Source organism: Theileria parva, chromosome 2 (assembly GCF_000165365.1).
Source record: "Theileria parva strain Muguga chromosome 2, complete sequence, whole genome shotgun sequence".
In the NCBI taxonomy this organism is placed as follows: Eukaryota; Apicomplexa; class Aconoidasida; order Piroplasmida; family Theileriidae; genus Theileria; species Theileria parva.
In genome coordinates, this window is record NC_007345.1 from 1,115,718 (window position 1) to 1,140,008 (window position 24,291).

Here is a 24,291-nt window from a genome sequence, read left to right on the forward strand (position 1 = left end):
CCACAGAAATAATTATACTAGATAACTTTACCACAATAATTAAAGAGTATAGTGAAAGTATATTACACGGGTTGTAAAGTGCTATTGGGTGTCCTGGCGGTGAGACTCTATAGAATAGTATGAAGATGTAACTTACTACATGGTGGTAAAAGGGTGTGTAAAGCGTCGGTAACGTCGGCGGCGTGATTCCCACCAAGTCATGCTCCATATGCCTACATAACCTATTCATCTTCGCAACCTTCTTTATACACCCGTGACTCAATCCCTAATACACATTTTACACACACTCAACCGTATAACCAATATGATAAATAGTATAGGTAATAGGATAAATAGTATAGGTAATAGGATAAATAGTATAGGTAATAGGATAAATAGTATAGGCAATAGGATAAATAGTATAGCCAATATAATAACTAATACTAATGGATAAGTGGAATACTTTGATGATGAGGGATTTGTTGTAGGATGCGTAGAGTCCTTTGAGGGAGTTGAGAGCTTCGATGGCGGTGTAGTCGAAGAGGCTGGTAGATGCGAGGAGTACGATAACGGTGGTCGGTGGGTCTTCTCTGGGTGTAAATGACCTTGTGAGCATCCGCTTACTGGCGTAGAAAATGCTCCCTTCAACTTCGTAGTATTTAATATTGGCCTCCTTGTCATAGTAGATTTCCACTTTAAACTTGGATTTACTTTCCCAGACATATGCAAATGCCGCCAAAACCACGCCGAAGAACACAGCCAGTGGTACGATCCAGACCACGCACAGCACCGTAACTGCCAGTATGATAAACGCGTCGTAGCGTGAGATTTTCATCTTCATGCGCGGGTGAAGACTCCGAACACGGCCTGGTAAAGCGCTAAAAATCACCATGGGCACGCTGAACCACTTGAAACAGTGACATGAGACACTGAGCATAATCCCACACAGCGCTGGGATTGGGATGTAATTAAGTATCGGATACCCGCCAGCCAGCATAATAAACACAAATAACCCCGTCACCAGTGAGGATTCCTTCCATTTTGAACCGCTGTTGAGGTTCATGATGGTAATTCCCACCATTGAACTGCCGCCCATACTGCCCATGAGCGAGCTCAGAAAATTGCCAAACCCAAGTCCAAACAACTGCTGGTTAGAGTTTGGCTCTCTGGCGCCCAGGGTTTTCACTATGTCTGCGATTATCAGCATCTCAATCATGATACTGGCTGTGAAGACCAGACTCTGTCTCACAAGCGCAAAGTCGAATTTCAACTCCTTAACATATTTTAAATGCGTTGTAAATAAAAATGAGGGGAATGAAGTTTCTGAACTCAAATTAGCCACACTTCCCACCGTAGAAATCCTGATCGAGGGTAGTGTGTGGATTACTATGGAGTAGTGGATCAGGATTACGGTAATAATTGCTAAAAGTGCCGATGGGATGTATTTCCCGATCTTTGGTATGTAGTGAATAAACTGCGCTATGGCAAATGCTACTACGCAGTAGAGAATAGAAATATACAAATCCGAACCCCGCAAATATTTCCCCGTATCGAAATCATGAAATCCATGCAACTGCGCCTTGGCAATGATTAACGCCAGCCCGTTGGAATATCCAATGATAACTGATGTGGATAGGAATTGGCTAATGCTTGCCAGGTGTATGAATGAGAATATGAGTAGGAGAATACTCGCAATCATGATCGCGACTAGTAGCCTGACCATGCTCATGTTATGGTCATCTGCGGTAAAGGAAGTGTTTTCACGATCCAGTGCGTAGGTGCCAGCTACAGCTGCAAAGGCGCCACTGACGCCTGTGACTATACCCGGCGATCCGCCAAAAATCGTGGCACACAGACATAAAATCCAACTCCCGTGAAGTGCCACGTGGATTGGAATTCCAGCTATAAATGAGAAACTAATCACCTCTGGCAACATCGTTATCGCACATAAAATGCCATTTAAAAATTCCTTCAAATAATACGATATCAGTCGACGCTCAGATTTTCTCAAAAACGCCCAACCAGTCGTTATCCCTATACATACAATTGTTTTGTCAAGGGTATATAGTTAATATATTCAAGGGTGATGGTGATTGTGGAGTGAGTAGTAATACCTGAGACGGCTCGTTTGAGGCTGTAGAGAACTCCGGCGTGTATTGGAAGGCAGATGCTAATATCGTCGCAGGTATGTTTTTCAATTTTTGAGGGGATTGGAGTCTTCATTTTAGTGAAATCATACCAGGTGGAGTGGCTGAAATCGTGGTAGTTGTACTCCATGTTCGGTGAGTCCTTCTCACCGTAGAACTTGTAGCATATCTCCGTGTCATCCTCGTCGTATTGGACTACTTTTATGCAGTCGATGTCAGGGTCTGTTTTCGACCGCTTCAAAGACGAACTACTCTCATCGACTTTTATTAAAAACGTGTCATCTTTAGACTCGTTCCTTAATACGTAACTGCCAGAATCACCCAAAGTAGTCTCCAAATACTGATCCTTCTTATCCTCACTACTCATCATACAGAATTCTCAAGTGCTATAGAGAGAAAATTAGTATATATACAAAACAGTAGGAATAAAGGTAATATAATATTAGTATGGGTGAATAGTGAATACGTGAGTAGATGGAGGAAATATTAAAATATTTCAAGGAATATGAGAAAGAGTTAGAAATTGAATAAAAGCGATAGAAATCAAGAAACAACTCATTTATGTGTAGATCGATAAACTGAATTTACTGCAATATTTACTAGACACTAAAATAATTTACACTAAAATAATTTACACTAAAATAATTTACAATAAAATATATAATACAAAAATAAATAAATATTTGTTCAATTGTTTTCATTCATTTCGAAGAAAATTAAACTTGTGGGAACTCCGGCCAATGGAATAACGAATTAATTTTGTAACTTTCAACTCAACACATCAATTTAGAATAACAATTTTTTAGTAATTTTTAGCATTAAGAGTAAAATTTAAGGAATCAATTTGACAATTGGAGGAAATTGAGAATATCTTCATAACTTCAAAAAATAACTTAAATAATTAAAATTTCAAGGAAGAACCAAAATTTGTTTTTAAAATTACACAAATCTAACCTAAAAATTGTTATTTGACTCTAAAGTGTGAATATAAGAAAGTGATAAAATATGGCCTAATCAGCCAAATTAACAATCTAACGAATCTAAAAAATGTTTAAGTTTTCACATTTAAAATTTTAAATTTATGAATAATTAAAAAATGTTTAGGAAATAATTTTGTAAATACTTAATCTGCCTGATGTGTAAGGTGTAAATCATGTGGTAAAATTGAATTTACCCTTTAATTCCATAAACTTCTAAAACACGCTTGATTCCTCAGTTTATTCATTTTTAAGGTAATTTTTAGTTATTTAAGAATCTTCCTACACATTTGCATGTGCATGTTCCTTTGTGCTTTTTTCGCCTTTTTCACAATTTTTTACTAATATTTTCACAATTTTTATACATGAATATTATTAATTTAAGTTATTGATTATTTTTTAATTATTTTTTAATTATTTTCGAGTACATTTTTGAATTTGTGATTCTAATTTCCTCTACACATTTCGGTGTTTTTACTCTAAAATCTTGATTCCGCCTGAATTCTTATGGAAATTGACTGCTCTGGCACCTTTTTCGGTAAATATTTCGGCAAGGTTTGTCAGGTTTAAGTTAATACTTCTTTAGGCCTTTGATCAAATCTCCTTTGGCTGCCCCTTTCAATCCAACCCGAACAAGAAACTTGTTAAGGAATACAACAGGAAACCGAAAAAGTACAGAAAACCCTTAAATGATGTCGTTAGAGATGTCAAAGGCAGAGTCTCTTCCAATCATCCCAATCTACACAAAACTCGTAATCACTCCATCAATCCAAGTAACAATCACACCATACAATTAACTATACAATTGACTATACAATTGACTATACTATTGACTACACAATTGACCATATTATTAACTATATTATTAACTATAATTGACTATACAATTCTGATTGTATATTTTAGGTATGATTGAGGATGAGGATCAGTTTGTTGTGGAGAATTTGGAGCGGGTAAACGAGTCTTCGGGATTTAACGCTTGTAAATCTGGTTTATACTACCTGGGTAAGTGATTAGCTGGTTAATAATGTGTAGGAGCTGGAGTTGGCGCTGTGGGTTTAGGTGCACTTGGCGCTGTCGCACTATTTGCCATGGGCACCGTAGCCTGTTCTGTATACATCGTGGAACAACTACTCTGCGTCGATAAAGAGTACCAGGAGGAACTCAAAGCACTACAAGTCCCCAACGTCTACAGACCTGACATCCACAATAACATGTACGAATACAAAAGCCCATATCGTTATTAATATATTATCATACTATTATAGCATATTATCAACTATACACATTAGTATAGTATACAATTTACTTTCAATTATTGTTACTCTGTAATTGTTGTGTGTGTGTTAAGAAATGTGTGTCTCATGTGAATGGTGTGTCTCATGTGAGTTGTGTGTGATGTAATGTTGTTTGGGGAGTTTGGTGGTTGAGATGAGTAGGTCGGGGTTGATTTGTATGAGGTGGCACTCTGTGAGCGTGACAAAAACTTCATTTTCAAACGTTAACTTCGCCTTCTGACGGTTAATCACAAAAGGCGCTTCAAACTTACATTTGTTATCCTCATCCGTTACCGTACCCTATAGCAATTGTGCCAACCAATGATCAATAGTATGCAGAAAATAGGGACTAATAACTATATAACTTCAAAATAATAGATAATCAAGGGTAAATTATAGCTAAATAAGGAGTAAATTAACACTAATTAAGGGGTAAAATAAGCCTAAAATAAGCCTAAAATAAGCCTAAAAAATGACTAAAAAATGACTAAAAAATGACTAAAAATGACTAAAAATGACTAAAATAAGCCAAAAATACAGCTAAATTAAGGGTAAAATAAGCCTAAAATAAGCCTAAAATAAAGCTAATTAAGGGGTAAAATAGGGCGAAATAACTAAAGAGAGTGAGAAACTTTGGTAATGATGGTGAGTGACTGGGTGGGTAGGAAGACTTGTGGTTTAATGAGGTAAATTCTGTGTTGGTTAATTTTGTCCAGATTATCGGAGTTGACGGGTAGACTCAGAAGTTTGAGTAAGTTTTCAGGTTCTTCAATTGGAAGAATGTCCAAAATTGAATTAAGGTTAAATGACCGAGGGTCCTTCAAATTATCCAAAATCTTAAATATTCTACTCCTATGACGAGATCGCTCCACCGAATCACCCGTCGTCATCACTATCTCACCCGATTCATCCTATACACAATATCCACATAAATAACAAATCACACACTAAATTATGCTATATTATGATAAATTAAGATATTTTAAGCATAAATTATGGGCTAAATTAGGGCTAAATTGTGTGTTAAAACAGAGTAAACTACTAAAACTGAGTAAAATACTTGATTGATGATTTGGAAGATATCGTTGAGTGTGACGATGCCAATGTGTTTGTAGAGTGGGTCGGAATCGTTTTGATATTCGACTTGGCGCACAACTGCCATGTGTGTCTGATCATCCTTAAAGTGCATCAACACCGACAATAACCCCAAATCGTGGTCCACCGCATACGCAGGCTTTCCTACATCAAACATAATCAACCCTTAACCACTATACTATAGCTAATTATAATACTATTAACTATATACCCCTAGAGGGAGCTACTAACTAGTACCCCTAGAGGGAGCTAATTAAATATATAAATAGAATAGGGGTAAATACCTTAAATAAGGCTATAGTACGTATAACTAAGGTAATAAAACGGGGTATACCTATGGTGGATAAAAGTTCGTCGAGTTGGTAGCTGCTGTTGGTGTCTAGGAGTAGCAGATCCTTGACTAGTAGAATGGCTACAACGGGTTGTGACTTTGTTTTATCCATGACGGGAATTTTAGAGTAGCCTTCTTTGGCGATTTCTTGTATGAGTGGTGTGGTAATCACGGCGTCAATGTCCAGTCCAAACACCTTGTCGATGGGGGTCATGATCGAGTTAACTTGCACATTACTAAGGCTTAAACAGCCTTTTAACAGTTTAGCCTCTTCCTCACTTAGGACTCCGCCGCACTCGCGCTGTAAATCCACCAGCGCCTTCCACTGCTGCTTGTTGTAGATTACCTCAGTCGTTGTCCCGATAATTAAGTTTAGTAACATTGACATGGGCTTAGTTATGGGGAACAAAGTGTACTTTACCAGAAAAGTCAGCGGCGCAAAGAACGAACAGAGCTGGAGCTGATAACGGAAGAAAACCGTCTGAGGAAATATCTCACCAAATATCGTCACTATCAACGATGACACCACAAATCCTATCGCACTACACAACATATAATTATTAACTCGTTTAAATAGTAAAATACTAATTAAGGCGTAAAATAGGGGTATTTTAACACTAAATAAAGCTATTTTAAGCGTAAATTAAGGGTAAATAAAGCTATTTTAAGCCTAAATTGGGGCAATTTTAGGGCCAAATTAGGGCTAAATAAGCTAAATTTAGTGCTAAATTAGTACGTAATTAAGCCTAAATTAGCACTAAATAAAGCCTAAAATAGGCTTTAAAAGGCTTTAAAAACAATTTTAGGAAAAGTATATAAACTTTTTATCTTAGATAAAATAAATAAAATAAATAAAATTAATTATTGAATGAATAATTTTGAGTAATTGGTTTGTGATTTGTTGAGTGGATTGTGAATGTGTAGGAGTTACAATTCGAAGAGTTCTCCGACGAAGAGTACGAGTAGTGAGTTGATCATGGCGTTGCAGGCGATGAGTGCGATCATGAGGTTGTTGGGGTCTGACCTCAGGGGGATGATTCTTCGTGCGCGTTTCTGGTTGACGAAGTCCTCCTTGGTGGTGGGTGTGAACTGCGATAAGAGGTGGAGTTGGAAGAGGTCAAGTGACGTGTAGCCGATGGTTAGACCTGAGAATAGTGCGCTCAGGGCTGAGCAAACAATCGTCGCTAAAATTTTTGCCCATTTTTGCATCTTACAATTTAAACAATTTCTAACCAATTCCGCGTTACAACAGAGCACTGGGGCGTTACTTTACTTCTCTTTTTCTCCTGCATTACTCAGACACATCTCCCCCTCTCCAGCTATAAAATTTTTCATGTTTCTATACTCAAAATTATCAACAGACTAATTAGTAAAATATTTGATAAACCAGCGGAATTCTGGCATTTCCGTCGAAAAAATTAAAATTTCAGTTAAATCTATAAAAATAACTAAAAAATGATTTAAAAAATGATAAAGTAAATAAATAAAAAAATAATAAATAAATAAATAAATAAAATGTGTTAGGAAGGTTTTAGGAAATAATTGTCATAAATTAGATTTTCTGAAATTGGCCGGGAATCTAACACTGTTAAATAATTCTCAAGCTCACGGCAGATTCGCGTATAAATGTCTAAAGGCGTGGTTGGAAGTGGAAGAGTGAAAAGATGAGTTGGAATAGTTGTACTGTGCGTCAATGTGCTGATATGGGGAAGTGTGTATGTTGGATACTTCCACAGTGACTGTTGTTTTTTCCCCTAATATTATTCACCTTAGATTCAGTAAATTTAACTTCTGTAACATAATATGGCCGAGTGGGTACCCGTTCTCAAAGAAACCGCACTCTCCAACAATAGCTGCTACGGAGCCGGCATTGCCAACGTATACTCCACCCTAAATATTTCACACTATTACCATAGAATTTGTATATTATTTAGTATGTTGGACCCCTGAGTAATTTTAACCCTTAAGCTGGGTCATTTTAACCCTTGAGTTGGGTCATTTAGGGCATTAGTTAACTCAGTCAGATAATTAACTTAGTCAGATAGTTAACTCAGTGATTGATAAATAGTTGGGTAAATATTATTAGGGAGAGGATGGAGAGTTGTTTGTGGCTTCGGATTTGGATCACGAGGGTTTGCATTGGGACAGTGTGTATAAGGATCCGTACGTGTATGAGACTTTTGACGACGCTGGGAACCCGCTGAAGATTAACGTGGACGAGAAGTTCACAATCCGCGAGGTTTTTGAGAAGAAAATGTCAAGTGAGGGCATTTTTTTGGGAGGTGAAAAGTATACCTTCGCCTCGTATGACCCGGACATGGAGAGCGGCTCGTTCAAGTTCGAGTGCGTTTGTGGCGCCAAAAACAAGGGCGGATGCCATCTCATCAAAACACCCGGCAACTACATCGTCGTCGTAGTCTACGACGAAACCAGAGGACAAGATAAAACCGTCTCCAGAATGGCCGCATTCAACCTCGCTGAATACCTCGCCACCAACGGATACTAATCTTCTTTACATATCTTCCCAATATTTACCACCATTTAGTACCATTTAGGGCTAATTTAGGGCTTATTTTGGCGTATTTTAGGGCTTATTTACGCCCATTTTAGTACTATTTAGAGCTTATTTTAAGCGTATTTAGAGCTAATTTTAAGCGTATTTAGAGCTAATTTAGGCCTATTTAAAAGAGTTTTGGAGCTAATTTTGTAGTATTTTAGAGCTTATTTAGAGTATTTTAGTGATAATTTTGGCACTATTTGTGTGTTTTTGGTGTTGAGTGAAATTTTTAAATTATCTTTTTTAATAAATAATTTTAGATAAAAATAATTTTAGTGTAGAGTAAAATTAAAATTTGTAAAATAATGTGAAGAGATGATACATTTTGGGGGTGAAGTGCTGAGTGAGAAGTTAGTTTCTGAGAGTGATTCTTCCGAGGATTTGCCAGAAACTGACGAGTTCTCTGAAACTCCGCAGGATTCCACCGTAGATAACTTCAATTTAGCCTCAGATTCCGTTAACTTGGATGAAATTACTGAGGCTGAGGGGAGATCAGTGGATTTAATGGATTTATCAAGTGTTAAAGAAAGAATTGAAAATATTTGCGGAATTTTATCCAAATGGAAGGCGTTAGACACTAAGAGGAGTCGAGGTATCCTTTACGGAGCTTGCAAACGCTCACAGTTATTCCGCCCAGTGACATTTACTCACCCGGTCATCCCTCTGGACCCATTTACACAGTTAATTTACATATAATTTACACATAATTTACACATAATTTAGCTTAATTTGATAGTATAATGCCCCTGTAACAATTGTAATAAGTGCTTAGAATCGTATATTGATGAGCTGAAGAAATTAGTCACTGTATACTACGGATACTCTGAAGAACTATCAGACTACTTTTTCAAAGTATTTTCCACACAATTTTTCCAACTAATTCATTTTTTAGTTATTGAATTAATTTTCATACAATTTTTAATTTTTTAGTTGTTTAATCCTTTGGAGGCGATTCAATTTTTTGATGCGAATGAACAGCCATTACCACTCACCATCCGAACCAATACACTCAAAACTAAACGGTATCACCCCCACTAATTGTCTATTTTGCAACCTTTTTGGTATTTATTTTACTTTTACAATTGTTTTTTGGTAAATGAGTAGTTACTGCAGCAATGTAGATAGATATTTTCCTCACTCAATACTTAACTACTTAATTAACAAATTAATTAACAAATTAACTACTTAAATTAATTGTATAACTGTGAAAAATGTGTAGAAAGGATTTGGCGGTGAGTTTGATAAATAGGGGTGCGAATGTGGATCCGATTGGTGATTGGACGAAGGAGGGTTTGGTTGTGCATTCTTCTAAAGTCCCCATCGGGGCTACTCCTGAATATTTAGCCGGACATTACATTCTTCAATCCGCCTCATCACTCATTCCCGTTCTTTCACTAGCCCCCAGACCAAGTTAGTTACGGTGCTTGTACTTACTCAGTTATCTCTTACCTACTCAGATATTCTCCCCACTAACCACTAGTTACTCAGTCATACCAGTTACACATTCACACTATTTACGCAGTTATTTAACTGCTAACACATTGACTAATTATATGTGTAGATGAGCTGGTATTGGACATGTGTGCTGCACCGGGTGGTAAGACTACGCATATTGGCCAGTTAATGAATAACACTGGCATTCTATTCGCTAACGACTCCAATAAATCCAGATGCAAATCCCTAGTCTCAAATATTCACAGGTATTCCGTTACGGGGCTTGTACTCACCTAGCTATCTATTTTCTACAGAGTTACCCACCCCAATGGGACTCTCTTTAGCCCCGAAGGGGCTTTAGTTATTAATTCTATTTACCTTGCCCCATTATTTACTAATTTGCAACCTATTGGTATTTTATTTTACTTTTTACAATTGTTTTTTGGTAAATGAGTGGTTACAGCAGCAGAAATTGAGGAAATTTTCCTCTCCATTCGCTAACCCGATCAACTTTGACATTTATTTCCAAAATCCCATTTTTAACAATTATTTTCATTAAATTATGACAACTCTGTAATAATGTTGTAGATTGGGAATATTGAATAGTATAGTGTGTAATTACAAGGGTGACGAGTTAGTGCGTGTGTTACCAAAGATGGACCGTATTTTACTGGACGCGCCATGTTCAGGTCTCGGTGTCATCTCCCGTGACCCTTCAATTAAAGTAAAACGTGGCCTTAAAGATTTACAGCGCAATTCTAACCTGCAGAAACAACTCCTCACAGCCTCAATTAACCTCGTTAAACCCAATGGAATTATTGTCTACTCCACCTGCAGCCTCTCAATTGAAGAAAATGAACAAGTCATCCACTACGCAATTAGGAAATTTAATGTTAAACTTGTGCCACTAGGTGCGTTACGGGGGGTGGTCCGCCCACACCTCCCACACACACTTTACCCCTATTTACCCCTATTTACCCTCTTTTAGTCATTTTTTACCCTTAATTTAGCTGTATTTTACCTCTTTTTAGCTATAATTTAGGCTTATTTTAGCTGTATTTTAGCCTTAATTACCCTTATTTTAGCTGTATTTTACCTCTTTTTAGGCTTATTTACCATACTATAGTATTGATTATTGTGTTTAGGGTTGGAGATTGGAACGCCTGCGTTTTCGAGTTTTAGGGGAAGGAAATTTCACCCGTCAATTGCTAAGTTTGCTCGCCGGTTTTACCCTCACAAACATAGCCTCGACGGCTTCTTCGTCGCAAAACTCATCAAACTACCGAACTCACACATACATCAGAATCACCACACTAATACAGATAAATAAAATAATATTATTGTTATTGTGTGTTACAATTGGTGTTGAAGCAGCCCTGTTCGAGGCAGCCTAGCTGTGTCAGTTTATCCCTTTTATTAATCTTGTCTGTGTGTAAATTTGGTACTATGCTGTTGAAGCTTGTGATGCGCTCGGTGACCGAGGGTAGGCGTGACTTTAAGTTGTAAATTTGCTGTATCAGAAACTCAAAAATCTCCTTCACGTTGTAGCCCGTGACAGCAGACGCCTCGAAAAAGTGCAAATTATTCTCACTCGCAAACTCCATACCCTCCACCGCCATTACCACGTCCAATCTCACGTTATCCCCTTCCCTAATTAATCATTATTCACATTATCCACACTGTTAATAAGTTTTATGAGTTAGAAATTGTAATATTTGTTAATTTAGATTAATTAATTAATTTGGGGAGTTTTTAATTTTTTTCACTTTTTCCCTTTTTTACCCGGAATTACGTAGCTAATTAAGTACCCCGAGTGTGTTCTGGTTATAATTAAGTAAACTATGATAGATACGAATTCTGGGTAGTCGGGATAATATATAAGTATAATACTGTGTGTTGGTGAGGTCGACTTTATTGGCGATGAGTAGGATTACGATATCGTCGTACGACGAGGCTCTGAGCTCGTCGAGCCACTTTTTACAGTTGTAAAAGGAGCTTCGGTTTGTCACATCGTAGACTAAAAGCGCGCCTACGGCTCTCCTGTAGTGAGCGCTGGTGATACTGCGGTACCGCTCCTGGCCCGCAGTGTCCCAAATCTGAGCCTTTACACTACCACCAGACGCCAAAGGCACCGTCCTCGTAGCAAACTCAACACCTATCGTAGCCTTCGCCTGCACAGGTAAGTCACCCCTTATATACCGACACAACAAATGAGATTTTCCTACACCACAGAATTAAGTTTATAACCGTGTTAATTATTGTATAGTTAAGTGTTTAACCGTGTTAACAAGTGTATAGTTAAGTGTATAGTTAAGTGTATAGCTTTGTTAATTAGAGGTATAACTGTGTTAACAAGTGTATAATTAAATGTTTAACTGTGTTAATTGGGGGTATAACTGAGTATGGAGAGGGAGAGGGAGCTACTTAACTATATACCCCTAGAGGGAGCTGATTTATGGTACCCCCGAAGGGGAGCTAATTTTAGACTAAATAACTAATTTTATACCATAAAAATGTGTAAACTAAGTAAACTAACTAAAAATGTGTAAACTGAGTAAAAATGTGTAAAAATGTGTAAGGAATTACCGACTGTGGCGTCGCCTAGGAGAATAATTTTATAAACGTGTTCGTAGTCCTCGTCGGCCATTAAAATTACACTAAACTAACATTTTTTCAACAAATTTATCCTCATTTACACCTCAAACATCCACACATCCGTGCCACACCATATTACACCCAAACTACTCCAATACACAATTTTTTAACTCAACCAAGTTAAATAATTATTTAAAAATAATTCAATAATTATTTTATTTATCCCTTGATAATATTTGGGAAAAGAATTTTTTTAATTTTTAACAAATTTCCACAAATTTATAAAATATTTAATTTATAAATATATCCCCAAATTATCCCTAAAATATACAAAAATTATCCCTAAAATATGTCTAAATTATATAAAAATTATATAAAAATTGTAGTCTATGTTGGTGGTAAAAACATGTAAATAATGTAATTAGTGTAAAAAATTGTCGAGACGTAAATCTGTTAAAATTATTATAATAATTTTTTTCGCAAAATAATTATTTAAATAATTAAATTAAACAATTTTGTGATGGTATTTTAAAGTTATTTGGGGAATTTGGGTGGATTCCATTCCCACACTCATACCACTTTTTATTATCCACCAATGATTAATCTTGACCACTTTCCTCCAAGTCCCATACTCAACCCAGTTAACTCAAATGACACAATTTACACAATAAACTCAGTTGACACAAATTCAATAAATAATGTGGGAAATGTGAATTTGTTTGGTTTGGGGGATGGGATAAAATTGGGTACGACCATAATTGGTATGAAGTTTGAGGATGGAGTGGTGTTGGTAGCGGACGGTCGCACTTCCTCGGGGCAGATCGTGGCCAACAGAGTCGCGCGTAAGATTACGCGGATACTGCCAAACATTTTCATGCTAAGGTCAGGCTCAGCCGCTGACTCACAGACACTCTCAACCATCATACGATACCACGCACAGTCACTCAAACAACAACTCAAACCCGCCGGACGCTTTCCACCAAGTACATAACACATAGTTACTCACTACATAGTTACCACATGTTTACTTAGTTTACACAGTAACTACATATTTACTTAGTTTAAAAGTTTAAATAATTAAATTAAAGCTAAAATAATGTAAATTTGGTGAGATTGGGGAAGAATTAAATTTACTCATTTTAACCCCTCAGCACCCCTTAACATCACTAATACCATACCATACTACACTATACTATACTATACAATAGTGTTATACGGTGTTAAAAGGGGTTAAAAGGGGTTAAAGTCTGTGAAGCGAAATTTTTCGGAAATCGCGCCAAACTCCTCAAAACAACCTTAAAAATAATTATTTATAATATTTAATTTATTTATAATTATTTAATAAAAATTGAATTAAAATTTGGAATTTGGACCATAGGTACGAGGGATGAGATGGACATTGATGAGTTGAGTGAGTTTTCAGGTTTCAAGACAAACGAGTATAAATTGAGCTCGTTGGAGAACACACCGTTGGTCCGGTCACTGGCCAGGGCTACGCATAACTTAGTCCACGAGTACAGAAATATGTTATACTGTGGCGTGATTTTGGCCGGAGTTGACAGCCTGGGCGCGCAGATATTCAACGTGACGGTGGGCGGGACACTGATTGAAATTGAGGACTTTTTAGCCACAGGCTCAGGCTCATCGTTCATCACGGCCTTTCTCCAGAGTAATTATAAAAAGAATTTATCACAAGACGAGTGTTTAAAATTGTTGAAAAGGAGCATCGAGTACGCAATTCTCAACGATAACTCCTCCGGAGGAATCATGAGAGCAGTCGTAGTCACCAAACATAAAGTCACCGAGTACTACTTCACACAACCTCACTAATTTTTATCACTATCTTATGTGGATAACTAGGTTAAAATTTGTTAACTCGTGATTTTAGATTTATACCCCCGGAGGGGAGATAATAATTTTAGAATAGGTAATGATGGAGAAAAATTGCACTTTGGTGCATGATGGAATCTTGAGAAAAAAACTCCCTAACTCAACACAATCCCAAAATTATATAAATAAATAAAATTGTATAAACAAATTGAAAGATAATTGGAGAGAATTTGAGGATGGAGTTGGAAGAATTGAGACTGAGGGTGAGGGCTGCTCACCCGACTGCTGAGTCTGATGTTGAAGCGCTTTTTAACACTAATGACGTGTCAAATGACGGACTTTTACCCTACGACATCGTAGATGCTCTTTTAAGACATTATTTATTACTTCAAGGTTTTCAAGACCATATCTTCCAATTTCTCGATACTAATGGTACGTTACGGGGCTTGCATCCCCTCACACAGATTTATCCAGTTACCCACCTGACTACTTAGTTCCCCTCGGGGGTTCTAGTTTTACAGTTATTTAACCCTATTGGGGGACCTTTCTCCGTAACGGAGCTTGCAAACGCTCACACACTTATTTATTACTTAGCTCCCTCTTCCCTATGTAGCTCTCTCTAGGGGTATATAATTCTAAGTATAGTTAAGTAGCTCCCTCTAGGGGTACTTTATTATATACTCTTAACTATACTACAATTACTATGCTTTACTACATACCCCTAGAGGGAGCTACTTAACTACTTACTATATTAATACTATATTAATATTACTTAACTATAATACTGGGAACTGTGTGAGAAGGCTCGAGGACCAGTCAATGGAGTAGACTGGTCCGAGAGCGAAATTTTTTTTCTTGCTGCTCTTTTTTCCTCGCAAATTCTCACACAGTTTACTCTCCAATCACTCCTTAATTACCATTAATTTACCCCTTAGTTACCAATAGTTAAGTATATAATTACTATTAATTACTGTGTTAGAGGTAAACTATGTTATATGTAGGTAAGTTGGATTTGGGTTATGTGCGGAAAATGATGCATGAGAGTAACATGTTAGTGGTGAACGAGGAGACGATGTTAAGCTGTGAGGAGATGAAACTGCTGGCCGTAATCTGGCTCAAATTGCTAAGCGACTCCTACCTCGCCAAAACACTAAACCAACCAAACCCCAACCAACTCCAAGTTCTCAACCCAAACGATTCTGTTACCTCAAATCAACTCATACATCTCACCACTCATACTAATACTAATACTATGGAGAATGTGAGTAATGAGGAGAATATGGACAATAGTATGGGTAATGAGGAGAATAATGTAGAAGAGGGATTGGAGAGATATATGAGTAATATAAGGGATGAGATAGAGAAGAATAGGATGTGTGGGATAAAGTGTTATGCGTATCCGGCGTCGTTGACGCCAAACGGTTCATGCGCTTCCGCAGGCGCCGTCGTACCACACCGCAGACTCAAAACACACAAACAACATAAAAACCTCTTCACACTCTTCGGGTGCTGCTAATACCACTAGTAATGTTAACACACACTAGTAATGTTAACACACACTGGTAATTATTGTTTGATCATAATTTATAGAAAATAATTGTAAAAAATGGGTAAAAAAAATAAAATGCCAAAGTTGATCGGGTTAGGAGAAATAAATTTTCTCCGATGACATTTCTGCTGCTTCAATAACACATTTGGTAAAAAATAATTGTAAATTGTAAATAAATTGTCATTAGGTTGCAAATTAGTAAATATCTGGGGTAGAGGTTGAGTGTTTGGCAGTTGTAGGAGTAACTTATCAAAATTAAGAGTGAAGAGAATAAAAATTGAAATCGCAATGATTTAATATAATTAATAATTTTACACTTTACTACTCACAAGTGGTTAAATATTTGAGTATTCATAATTTAGACAAAAAATTAGAATATTATTATAAAGTTTAAAATAACATTAATAAAATAATTATAAAAATTATAAAATAAAATAATTATAAAATAAATTAAGAATAAAATAATAAAGTTGGAAAGGATTTATGGGTAATTGTTATGGTATTGTAGTAGTGTGTAGTGCATTAAGTGTAAAGGATGTGTTCTGTTATTAATGGCTGAGGAGCTGGAAACGCTTGTTATAACTGAGGAAAGTAAGGAAAAATTAGAAAATGAACCGAAACAAGACAAACCCCTCAAAAAGAAAAAAAAATTAAAAAACACCAAACTCAAACCTACAAATTATAATAATTCTGTGAATAATAATGTGAATAATAATGTGAATAATAATGTGAATAATTCTGTTGAGAGTTTGGAAAACTCTCCTGTTAGCACTGTGACTGATGGTCAAAATGTTGAAAAACCTGATGAAAAGGTCAAGAAGAAAAAACAAGCCAGACTAGTCAAAAAAACACCAAATCCTCTCCCGATCACTAATAACACTAGTGATAACAATGATAATCTGGTTGATAAAGGTAGGACTGTGGTTGGTAGGGAAAAGGTTGCAAAATTGAAGAAAAAATTTGAGAAGCCTCAGTCCACTTATAACAAAGTTCTCCACCTCTTCAAACATAACTCAAATAATCCCACTGATAATACTAACACCTCCAGTAGCAGCAATCTACAGCAGCAAAAAGTACCACAAACCGAGGAAAATACCACTTCAGAACCAGACAAATCTGAACCTCAAAATCCATCACATGAACAAATATTACAGCAGCAAAATGGACTACAGCAGCAGAAACTGCAAGAGCAAAGATTACATAAGCAAGATGGACTACATAGGCAAAAGCTGGAACAAGAGGTGGTTGACTCAGATTTGGATGTGGTGGTAACGAATGTGACTACGGGAGAGAAGTTGAACACAGTGAAAATGCCCGTCAGCGGTACAAAAGTCCGTGGCGTGAAGAAGATAAAAAGAGCGAGTGAGAAGATCCCGCAGATACTGTTGAATAAGTCAAGGAATGAGACTGGCGTAGTGTTTGGTGGGTACCCCGTGCTGACCCTGACGTCTTCAGTTATATTATTTGTATTTCTGGCCCAGCTGGTGCTGAATAAAATCTCATTTAACGGGCGCTGTGTTAGTAAAGTTTTGTACCCAGTGTTGAATGGCGGGAAAGGATACCACACGATGTTTGGCTACGGTGCCTGTGAGTATAATTTACAGCAGAAAGCGGAGGAAATTGGGTTTGTAGGCGCTACGGCCACCGACAAAGGCTGGCCGGCGTCACTCGTAAGTGATGAAAATGTTGTGGAATCTGGATCCACATTTGACTCACCAAACTACAGAGGATTCACACTCTTCGGTGGAATGAACGCCAATTACATACGGAACTATAAAGAGTATTTCAGGTATTCTACCTAGTTATCCCCACTTATTACAGTATTTGCAACCTAATGACAACTATTTACAATTTACAATTATTTTTTGGTAAATGAGTAGTTACAGCAGCAGAATGGGAGTTATTTTCCTCGCCAACTTACAACCACCTGATAATTGGTGATTTAGGTTATTTTGGAGCATGTTTATGCATAGTGGGATTTTACATTTAATATTTAATTTAATTGCACAAACCCAGATACTGTGGATTATCGAACCGGTAACTTTTACTCTAGTTATTTAACCCCACTTACTATTCATATTTGCAATCTAATGGTATTTTATTTACAATTTGGAATTAAAATTTGGTAAATGTGTAGTTACTGCAGCGGAAATTAGAATTATTTTCCTCGGTAAATTGTAACCCGATCAATTTTGACATTTATTTCCAAATTCCATAATTTTACAATTATTTTTCAATAAAATTGATTAATTCAATTAGCTATACGATAAACATGTGTAGGACTGGGGTTTTGTGCGTAGTTTGAGTACATTTCTGATGGGTGGTTTTGTGGGTAATTTATTTGCTGGAGTGTTTGAGCCTTCATTTACTGTTGTTGGTTCTTCTGGGTGCATGTTTGGTCTTATTGCTGCTCTTATCCCATACTGCGTTGAGAATTGGACGCTTCTAAGATCACCAATTTACACCTTCGCCTTCGCTCTTGTTATTACCATTATCAGCTTCACCGCGTTTAATAATACCGTTTCTACTTATTCTCACGTGGTATCCGTTACGGGGCTTGCATCCACTTACTTATGTAGTTTCTACGGAGTTAGCCACCCCAATGGGACTCTTTTCCCCACCTTACCACTTACTACTTATCACTTACCACTTAGTTATAATATTATAGTGTGATGATGTGTAGGGTGGTTGGGTTGGTGGATTGCTGTGGGGATTTGCGACGTTGAGATCGACGTTTAAGCTAAAGGACTGTGCCATTAGAGAGTCTCTCCTCCTCTCGTTCTTCTTCAAAGATAAACTTAACCCCCAAGACAAATCCAAACTCAAAGAATCCTACCTACTCAAACGTATACCAATACTACTCTATAATTCTTATACTATAGTATAGTTAGTATAGTATAATAATTCTTATAGTATAATAAGTATAATAAGTATAGTATGTTAAAAATGTTGATAGAGAGAAAGTGTGTGAATGAGATAAGGATAGAGCGAAGGAAAAAGAGTTTTGGTCAGCGGATGAAGAAGATGGTTTTATATCCCGTGGAATACTTCAAAAAGGGACCCTTTGATATACTCATCAGAATCATACCACTCATCGTCCTAGTATCCACCCACTACCATATCCTCACATAGTTATGATATTACTCAATATATAGTTAGAATAGTACAGTGGGTAATACGGATCCCCTATGAAAACCAAAGTCAAGCGGGAATTGGCCCGGATAGTAGTGAGGTGGGGGACTGCCAAGGGGAGCTACCCACTAACTATACTATTGCAGTTTACTATAATATTAAATAGTTATTAAGCTATGATAGAGCAATTGGTATAGTAATATCTACTATGAATAGCCGAGTCAAGCGGGAACTGGCCCGGATAGTAGTGAGGCGGGGGACTGCCAAAGGGAGCTTAGTTATACTATTACTATAGTAAATAACTATAGAATAATAGTATAGTATGGTATGGTAAATTGTTTGTAGGTGGTGGTGTTGGTGGTGTTGAGTTCGTATTTGACGATAGAGTCGTTGTATGGTAAGATGTTTCCGTTGGATGAGACCTCGAAAGTGTCGCAGTGTTGCTATACCACTGCGAAATCCGAAGCTCCATTCACCAGAAAAGTCTTCTGGTGCTTCGAAAACTACCAAACCGCACTCAACTTCTGCAATAAATCCTAACACATTTTTTCCCCAGTTCACACATTTTACACATTTTTCCCCTAGTTCACACATTTTACACATTTTTCCCCTAGTTCACACATTTTACACATTTTTCCCCTAGTTCACACATTTTACACATTTTTCCCCTAGTTCACACATTTTACACATTATTTACACACTATTTACACATTTTACACATTTTTCCCCTAGTTCACACATTTTACACATTATTTACACACTATTTACACATTTTACACATTTTACACATTTATAGTTAATTTAACAATTTTATGGGTAAAATGATTTGTGATTTTGGGATCACACAATAAAATAAAATTTTCCAAATTTCTCAAAATGTTTAAAAATTAATAATTTAAAAATAATTAAATAATTTAATAATTTAATAATTTAACAATTTAATAATTTAAGGGAATGTTGAAAAATGGTTGGGGAGATGATACTGAGAGTTAAGAGTAAGATTGGTATAAGTCGTCTGGAGCTAAGTGAGGATTCCACAGTCGGAGACCTTAAAAATAAAATCAAGGAACGGATCCAATTCACAAACAACTCACAACTCAAACTTTACATCGAATACAACCATCAACACGTATTTCAACTTATTTACACAATAAATTATATAATAATTAGTTATTGGAGGATGAGGTGAGACTGAGTGAGATTGGCGTGGTACACGGGACGAGTTTGGTGTTGGACAACGGCGTTGACGAAATAAGCTACAAAACTATTACAACCAGGCCTTCAAGTGTGACTGAGGAAATTGATCTCAACTCACAGCCAAATGAGACAACCACGCCCCCCAATTCACAACGTATCCACACAGTTCCATAATTAATTTACATAGTGTAAAATATTTTTATAGTGAGTGAGGGTGAAAAGTTGGATGGTCCGTTGTTTAAGTCTTTTGACGCGTATTTGCATGAGAACGGGTTTGAAATTGGTGATTTACCCCTCATGAACTCTTTTGTTCCAATTAAAATTAAACGAGGAGCTATTAACAAGGTTTCCGTTACGGTGTCACTGCGGGGCACCAGTTTCCCAGATATCCCTAGTTACCTATCCCCATTATTTCTCTTTTTGCAACCTTTTTGATATTTTATTTACAATTTGTAATTATTTTCTGGTAAATAAGTAGTTACTGCAGCAATGTGGAGGATATTTTCCTCACCATTTGCTAACCCGACCAACTTTTGCATTTAATAAATCGTGTAGTTACCGAAGAGTATAACGATAAGGCATCAGAAGTATCGGCATGTGGATCACTTGGAGATGATGAATGTGGACGAGGTTAGAGGCTTTGCTAATTTTTGGTTATCGGAGTTACAAATGAGTCTACAACGTATCGGCTGGATGTATGGCTATTATACCGAAGATCATCACTACCCATACGGTATCAGAGCCGTTTGCGAAGCCATCTACGAACCCCCTCAATTCTCCACCGTATCTACTATCCAATTATTTACCCAGCCCCATTATTTCTCATTTTGCAACATTTTTGGTATTTATTTTACATTTGTTAATTATTTTTTGCGAAATAAGTGGTTACTGCAGCAAGATTGACTGGGTGAGAAAATTTATTTTCCTAACCCGATCAATTCTGGCATTTTATTTTTTTTACCCATTTTTTACAATTATTTTTTCCTAATTTAGACCAAATAATTACAATAGTTATTTTACTAACTCCGTTCTGCAGATAAATGACGTTGTAATGTTGGAGGATGAGATGTTGTGTAGTGTGGACAAGATAGCTGAGAAACTTGGTTTAGAGCGTGTGGGTATGATATTTACTCGGTTACCTAACGAGTGTTTCTTAACTGCCCGGGAGCTAATGCGTGTGATAGAGATGCAATATAACTCCTTGAGACACACACATTACACCGGGTATCCCGTTAGCACTATGGTAACCTGCACCATGTCACCTGATGATTCAGGACAACCCGTCCTCAACGCCTTCATGGCCTCTGATCTCGCTCTAGCACTCTACAGAGATGAACTCTTCACCTCCTCTCAAGCATTCTCCAACATTATCCACACCAAGTGTGATATCAACGATCAATCTAGTCTAAGTAGTAATAATAGTAGTAGTAGTAGTGGTAATAGTGTGAGAGATAGTGTGAGAGGAGTGGAGATTGGGGAGTTGAAGCCGATACTGATGGAGAGTGGCAAGGAGGTTGTGAACTTTGACACGAGTTGGCTAATTGTGAGGATTAACGAGTCGGCGCCCATCAAACCCAACTCCTTCTTCCCCAAACTAAACACGCCCTTCCCCATCGAAAATCGTAACCCATCCAATAGTAATAACAGTGGTAATAGTACTGGTAATAGTGTGAGTAGTAATGGGAGTAGTAGTGGTGTGGACGGAGTGAGGTATGGAGAGAAGTTGTTGGATAAGAAGGAGATGTTGGAGTATTTTAGTGGGAATTCGGGGGATTTGTGGAATAATTTCCACTTTTTAATTTACGTCTGCAGAGTGTTAGACGTGGACACGGCACTCTCCATCTGCGAATCCATAGTACAACAACAACCCATCGACGATCTCATCAAAGAATTACTAATACACTAATACCACATATATTATTGTATATAATATATACTATAGTATAGTATTAGTATGGTATTAGTATGGTAGTATTTAGTAGGTGTCTGGGCTTTAGGCTAGTAAATCAGGTGTATATTACATAGTTTATAGTACTATTAAGAGGGTTTAAGATGATATTTAGAGTGTTTTATAACAGTATTAAACAGTATTAATAGTATTAAGGAGTGTTAAGTAATGTAATAGAATGTACTTTAGTATACTCTTAATAGTATACATATACAATGTATACTATAGTATAGTATAGTATGTATATTGTAGTAGTAGTAGGTGTCTGGGTTTAAGGGTAGTAAATTAGGTGTATATAACATAGTATAACAAATCTATTATACATTATTTAAGCTTATAATAACAGTATTAAGGAGTATTTACACTGTAATGAGTGTTATTTTATTGTATACTAAAGTATATAATATACAGTAGTATACTCATACTACTATACATATATACTATAGTATATAAAGTATGTATATGTGTTTGTGATCTAGGAGGTTATGGCATTAAAGATAAACTTGATTTATTGATGGAAAAAGCACAAACACTTTACGAAAAAGCCGATACACTGGCTAATACTACAGAGAGTGCACTTGCTCAGCTTAAATCTCCAGCCGGAAATCTTAAGAATGCAGCCAAAGGCAGTGGTAGTCTATACGAGAAAGCAAAAGATCTAGCAAAGGATATTGGTAATGATGGTAAGGCTGGAGATGTCATAACTGCATTTGAAGACGTAAGAACTAAGTACAATGAACTAACAGGTAATCTGAATTACAATACTTATAAAGATAATGAGAAGGTTAAAGCTGTTGATGACGCCTACAAAAGTCTTAAGGATGTCTACGATACAATCCTCAACGTCAAGAAGGCTAACCTACTCAAAGCTCAAGTTGGTGATGGTAATGCTGATCAAAAGATTTGGTCCAAGGCCAAGGACCTCTATACCAAAGCCAACTTACTAGCCACTGCAGTATCTAGTAATAATGAACTTAAAGATCCTGTAGACGCCCTTGCTACTGCTGTAGGAGCCGATGATAACAATGGTCTAAGAAAGGCTCTCTCCGAACTCAACAGTGATACTGATACCAATAAGGCTGATTTTGTTAAAAAGGCCATGGAAGTCATCAGTAACTACAACTCTGTAAACAATGCCTACAATGCTGTTAAGGCAAAACAACAAGAATATACTGCTGCTCTTACTACTAGTGAATCAGCTAAATATACCCAAGTTACATCTAATTTCACTCAACTTGAAAGAGCCTACAACCTGGCCAATTGTAAGGCTATCACTCCTATTCTTGACAAACTTTGGATTAGATATTCCTCCATAACATGTACTTGGTCCAACTTAAAATTTTACTCTATTTACCGTCACACTGGCACGTTACCACCTTCCACTCAGCACATCCATCACACATATAATACAATAATAATATAGTAAATAGTATAATTAAGTAGCTCCCTCTAGGGGCATTAGTTTATTAGCTCCCTCTAGGGGTATATAATTAGTAATGTGTAGTTAATTAGCTCCCTCTAGGGGTATATAATTAAGTATAGTAAATAGTATAGAAAATTAAGAGTTAAAGATGAGAGTGCCTATTCTAATATGGTTGGATCCCATTTGTATTGCTAATTTGTAATCACTTGACATTCCCATGCTCATTACAAATTCCCCCAACTCTCCAAACTCCTCCTCTAATCTCTTTTTTACCCCGTTTAAACGGTGAAAACTGTCCTTGGTACCATCACCAATTGTCATTAACCCCCGGAATTTCACCCTCTCAGACCGCATTACAGAGCGTACCAATGATATAATTAATGTAATATTTCTATAGTCTATGCCGTACTGCGTGGGTTTTAGTGTTGTGTTTACCTGGATTAACACATTGATTTGTCTGTTCAATTTTGTTGTCAGTTGTGACAACTTGTTGAATAATTCCATAGAATCCACCGATTGTATCATGTGTAGATTGGGGATTTGGAGTAGTTTGGCGCATTTGTTGGTTTGCAAGTGGCCGATAAAGTGCCATTTAACTGTGGAATCCAACTGCGCAGCCTTCTCACACAACTCCCGCACACGACTCTCACCAAAGTCCAACTGGCCCATTTTAAACAGTTGTCCTATGGCGTCTACAGTACAATTTTTAGTCACCACAAGTAACTCCACACCCAAACCCTCAAGCTCAGACCTCAATCCCAGCCAACGCTCAACCGAACCCATCTTCACCCTTTTTACCCAAATTTACCCTTTTTTACCC

At 36.9% G+C, this 24,291-nt stretch overlaps 12 protein-coding genes across 12 annotated transcripts; 8 read left to right on the forward strand and 4 right to left on the reverse strand.

The window, feature by feature from the left end:
• Positions 1 to 47: 47 nt before the first annotated feature.
• On the reverse strand, positions 48 to 2,807 carry ybaR (Sulfate transporter family protein). Its single transcript, XM_061305555.1, has 5 exons — positions 2,593 to 2,807; positions 2,094 to 2,512; positions 443 to 2,013; positions 137 to 265; positions 48 to 107 (listed from the first exon to the last, which is right to left on the reverse strand). Exons 2-5 carry the CDS (start codon positions 2,494 to 2,496, stop codon positions 63 to 65), a joined length of 2,148 nt encoding a protein of 715 aa, XP_061162149.1. The 5' UTR covers positions 2,497 to 2,512; positions 2,593 to 2,807; the 3' UTR covers positions 48 to 62.
• Positions 2,808 to 3,314: 507 nt separating this feature from the next.
• Positions 3,315 to 4,368, forward strand: TpMuguga_02g00555 (putative integral membrane protein). The gene is made up of 4 exons (XM_760028.2): positions 3,315 to 3,658; positions 3,690 to 3,876; positions 4,010 to 4,108; positions 4,139 to 4,368. The coding sequence occupies exons 1-4, from the start codon at positions 3,611 to 3,613 to the stop codon at positions 4,348 to 4,350; spliced, it is 546 nt and encodes a 181-aa protein (XP_765121.2). The 5' UTR covers positions 3,315 to 3,610; the 3' UTR covers positions 4,351 to 4,368.
• On the reverse strand, positions 4,324 to 7,481 carry TpMuguga_02g00556 (uncharacterized protein). The gene is made up of 5 exons (XM_061305409.1): positions 6,738 to 7,481; positions 5,810 to 6,348; positions 5,441 to 5,619; positions 5,013 to 5,291; positions 4,324 to 4,680 (listed from the first exon to the last, which is right to left on the reverse strand). The coding sequence occupies exons 1-5, from the start codon at positions 7,013 to 7,015 to the stop codon at positions 4,450 to 4,452; spliced, it is 1,506 nt and encodes a 501-aa protein (XP_061161377.1). The 5' UTR covers positions 7,016 to 7,481; the 3' UTR covers positions 4,324 to 4,449.
• Positions 7,482 to 7,585: 104 nt separating this feature from the next.
• Positions 7,586 to 8,394, forward strand: Pfn (Profilin family protein). Its single transcript, XM_760030.2, has 2 exons — positions 7,586 to 7,684; positions 7,893 to 8,394. The coding sequence occupies exons 1-2, from the start codon at positions 7,610 to 7,612 to the stop codon at positions 8,310 to 8,312; spliced, it is 495 nt and encodes a 164-aa protein (XP_765123.1). The 5' UTR covers positions 7,586 to 7,609; the 3' UTR covers positions 8,313 to 8,394.
• Positions 8,395 to 8,456: 62 nt separating this feature from the next.
• NOP2 (NOL1/NOP2/sun family putative RNA methylase domain protein) lies at positions 8,457 to 11,168 on the forward strand. Its single transcript, XM_760031.2, has 7 exons — positions 8,457 to 8,955; positions 9,136 to 9,215; positions 9,294 to 9,385; positions 9,583 to 9,773; positions 9,925 to 10,063; positions 10,386 to 10,708; positions 10,943 to 11,168. Exons 1-7 carry the CDS (start codon positions 8,679 to 8,681, stop codon positions 11,125 to 11,127), a joined length of 1,287 nt encoding a protein of 428 aa, XP_765124.1. The 5' UTR covers positions 8,457 to 8,678; the 3' UTR covers positions 11,128 to 11,168.
• ypt3 (uncharacterized protein) lies at positions 11,121 to 12,616 on the reverse strand. Its single transcript, XM_760032.2, has 3 exons — positions 12,384 to 12,616; positions 11,688 to 12,018; positions 11,121 to 11,447 (listed from the first exon to the last, which is right to left on the reverse strand). Exons 1-3 carry the CDS (start codon positions 12,442 to 12,444, stop codon positions 11,141 to 11,143), a joined length of 699 nt encoding a protein of 232 aa, XP_765125.1. The 5' UTR covers positions 12,445 to 12,616; the 3' UTR covers positions 11,121 to 11,140.
• A 278-nt stretch (positions 12,617 to 12,894) lies between these two features.
• On the forward strand, positions 12,895 to 14,237 carry pre3 (Proteasome subunit family protein). Its single transcript, XM_760033.2, has 2 exons — positions 12,895 to 13,375; positions 13,771 to 14,237. Exons 1-2 carry the CDS (start codon positions 12,988 to 12,990, stop codon positions 14,220 to 14,222), a joined length of 840 nt encoding a protein of 279 aa, XP_765126.1. The 5' UTR covers positions 12,895 to 12,987; the 3' UTR covers positions 14,223 to 14,237.
• Positions 14,214 to 15,868, forward strand: TpMuguga_02g00561 (uncharacterized protein). The gene is made up of 2 exons (XM_760034.2): positions 14,214 to 14,654; positions 15,224 to 15,868. The coding sequence occupies exons 1-2, from the start codon at positions 14,459 to 14,461 to the stop codon at positions 15,736 to 15,738; spliced, it is 711 nt and encodes a 236-aa protein (XP_765127.1). The 5' UTR covers positions 14,214 to 14,458; the 3' UTR covers positions 15,739 to 15,868.
• A 446-nt stretch (positions 15,869 to 16,314) lies between these two features.
• Positions 16,315 to 19,443, forward strand: ROM4 (Rhomboid family protein; the record flags this gene model as incomplete). The annotated part of the gene is made up of 6 exons (XM_760035.2): positions 16,315 to 17,560; positions 17,718 to 17,808; positions 18,052 to 18,312; positions 18,455 to 18,617; positions 18,728 to 18,873; positions 19,249 to 19,443. The coding sequence occupies exons 1-6, from the start codon at positions 16,323 to 16,325 to the stop codon at positions 19,441 to 19,443; spliced, it is 2,094 nt and encodes a 697-aa protein (XP_765128.1). The 5' UTR covers positions 16,315 to 16,322.
• Positions 19,444 to 19,682: 239 nt separating this feature from the next.
• Positions 19,683 to 22,030, forward strand: NPLOC4 (NPL4 family protein). The gene is made up of 5 exons (XM_760036.2): positions 19,683 to 20,032; positions 20,074 to 20,254; positions 20,306 to 20,457; positions 20,656 to 20,883; positions 21,137 to 22,030. Exons 1-5 carry the CDS (start codon positions 19,868 to 19,870, stop codon positions 22,004 to 22,006), a joined length of 1,596 nt encoding a protein of 531 aa, XP_765129.1. The 5' UTR covers positions 19,683 to 19,867; the 3' UTR covers positions 22,007 to 22,030.
• Positions 22,031 to 22,562: 532 nt separating this feature from the next.
• On the forward strand, positions 22,563 to 23,471 carry TpMuguga_02g00564 (Tpr-like protein; the record flags this gene model as incomplete). The annotated part of the gene is made up of 1 exon (XM_760037.1): positions 22,563 to 23,471. The coding sequence occupies one exon, from the start codon at positions 22,563 to 22,565 to the stop codon at positions 23,469 to 23,471; it is 909 nt and encodes a 302-aa protein (XP_765130.1).
• A 135-nt stretch (positions 23,472 to 23,606) lies between these two features.
• PROSC (proline synthase co-transcribed-like protein) lies at positions 23,607 to 24,254 on the reverse strand (the record flags this gene model as incomplete). The annotated part of the gene is made up of 1 exon (XM_760038.1): positions 23,607 to 24,254. The coding sequence occupies one exon, from the start codon at positions 24,252 to 24,254 to the stop codon at positions 23,607 to 23,609; it is 648 nt and encodes a 215-aa protein (XP_765131.1).
• Positions 24,255 to 24,291: the final 37 nt, after the last annotated feature.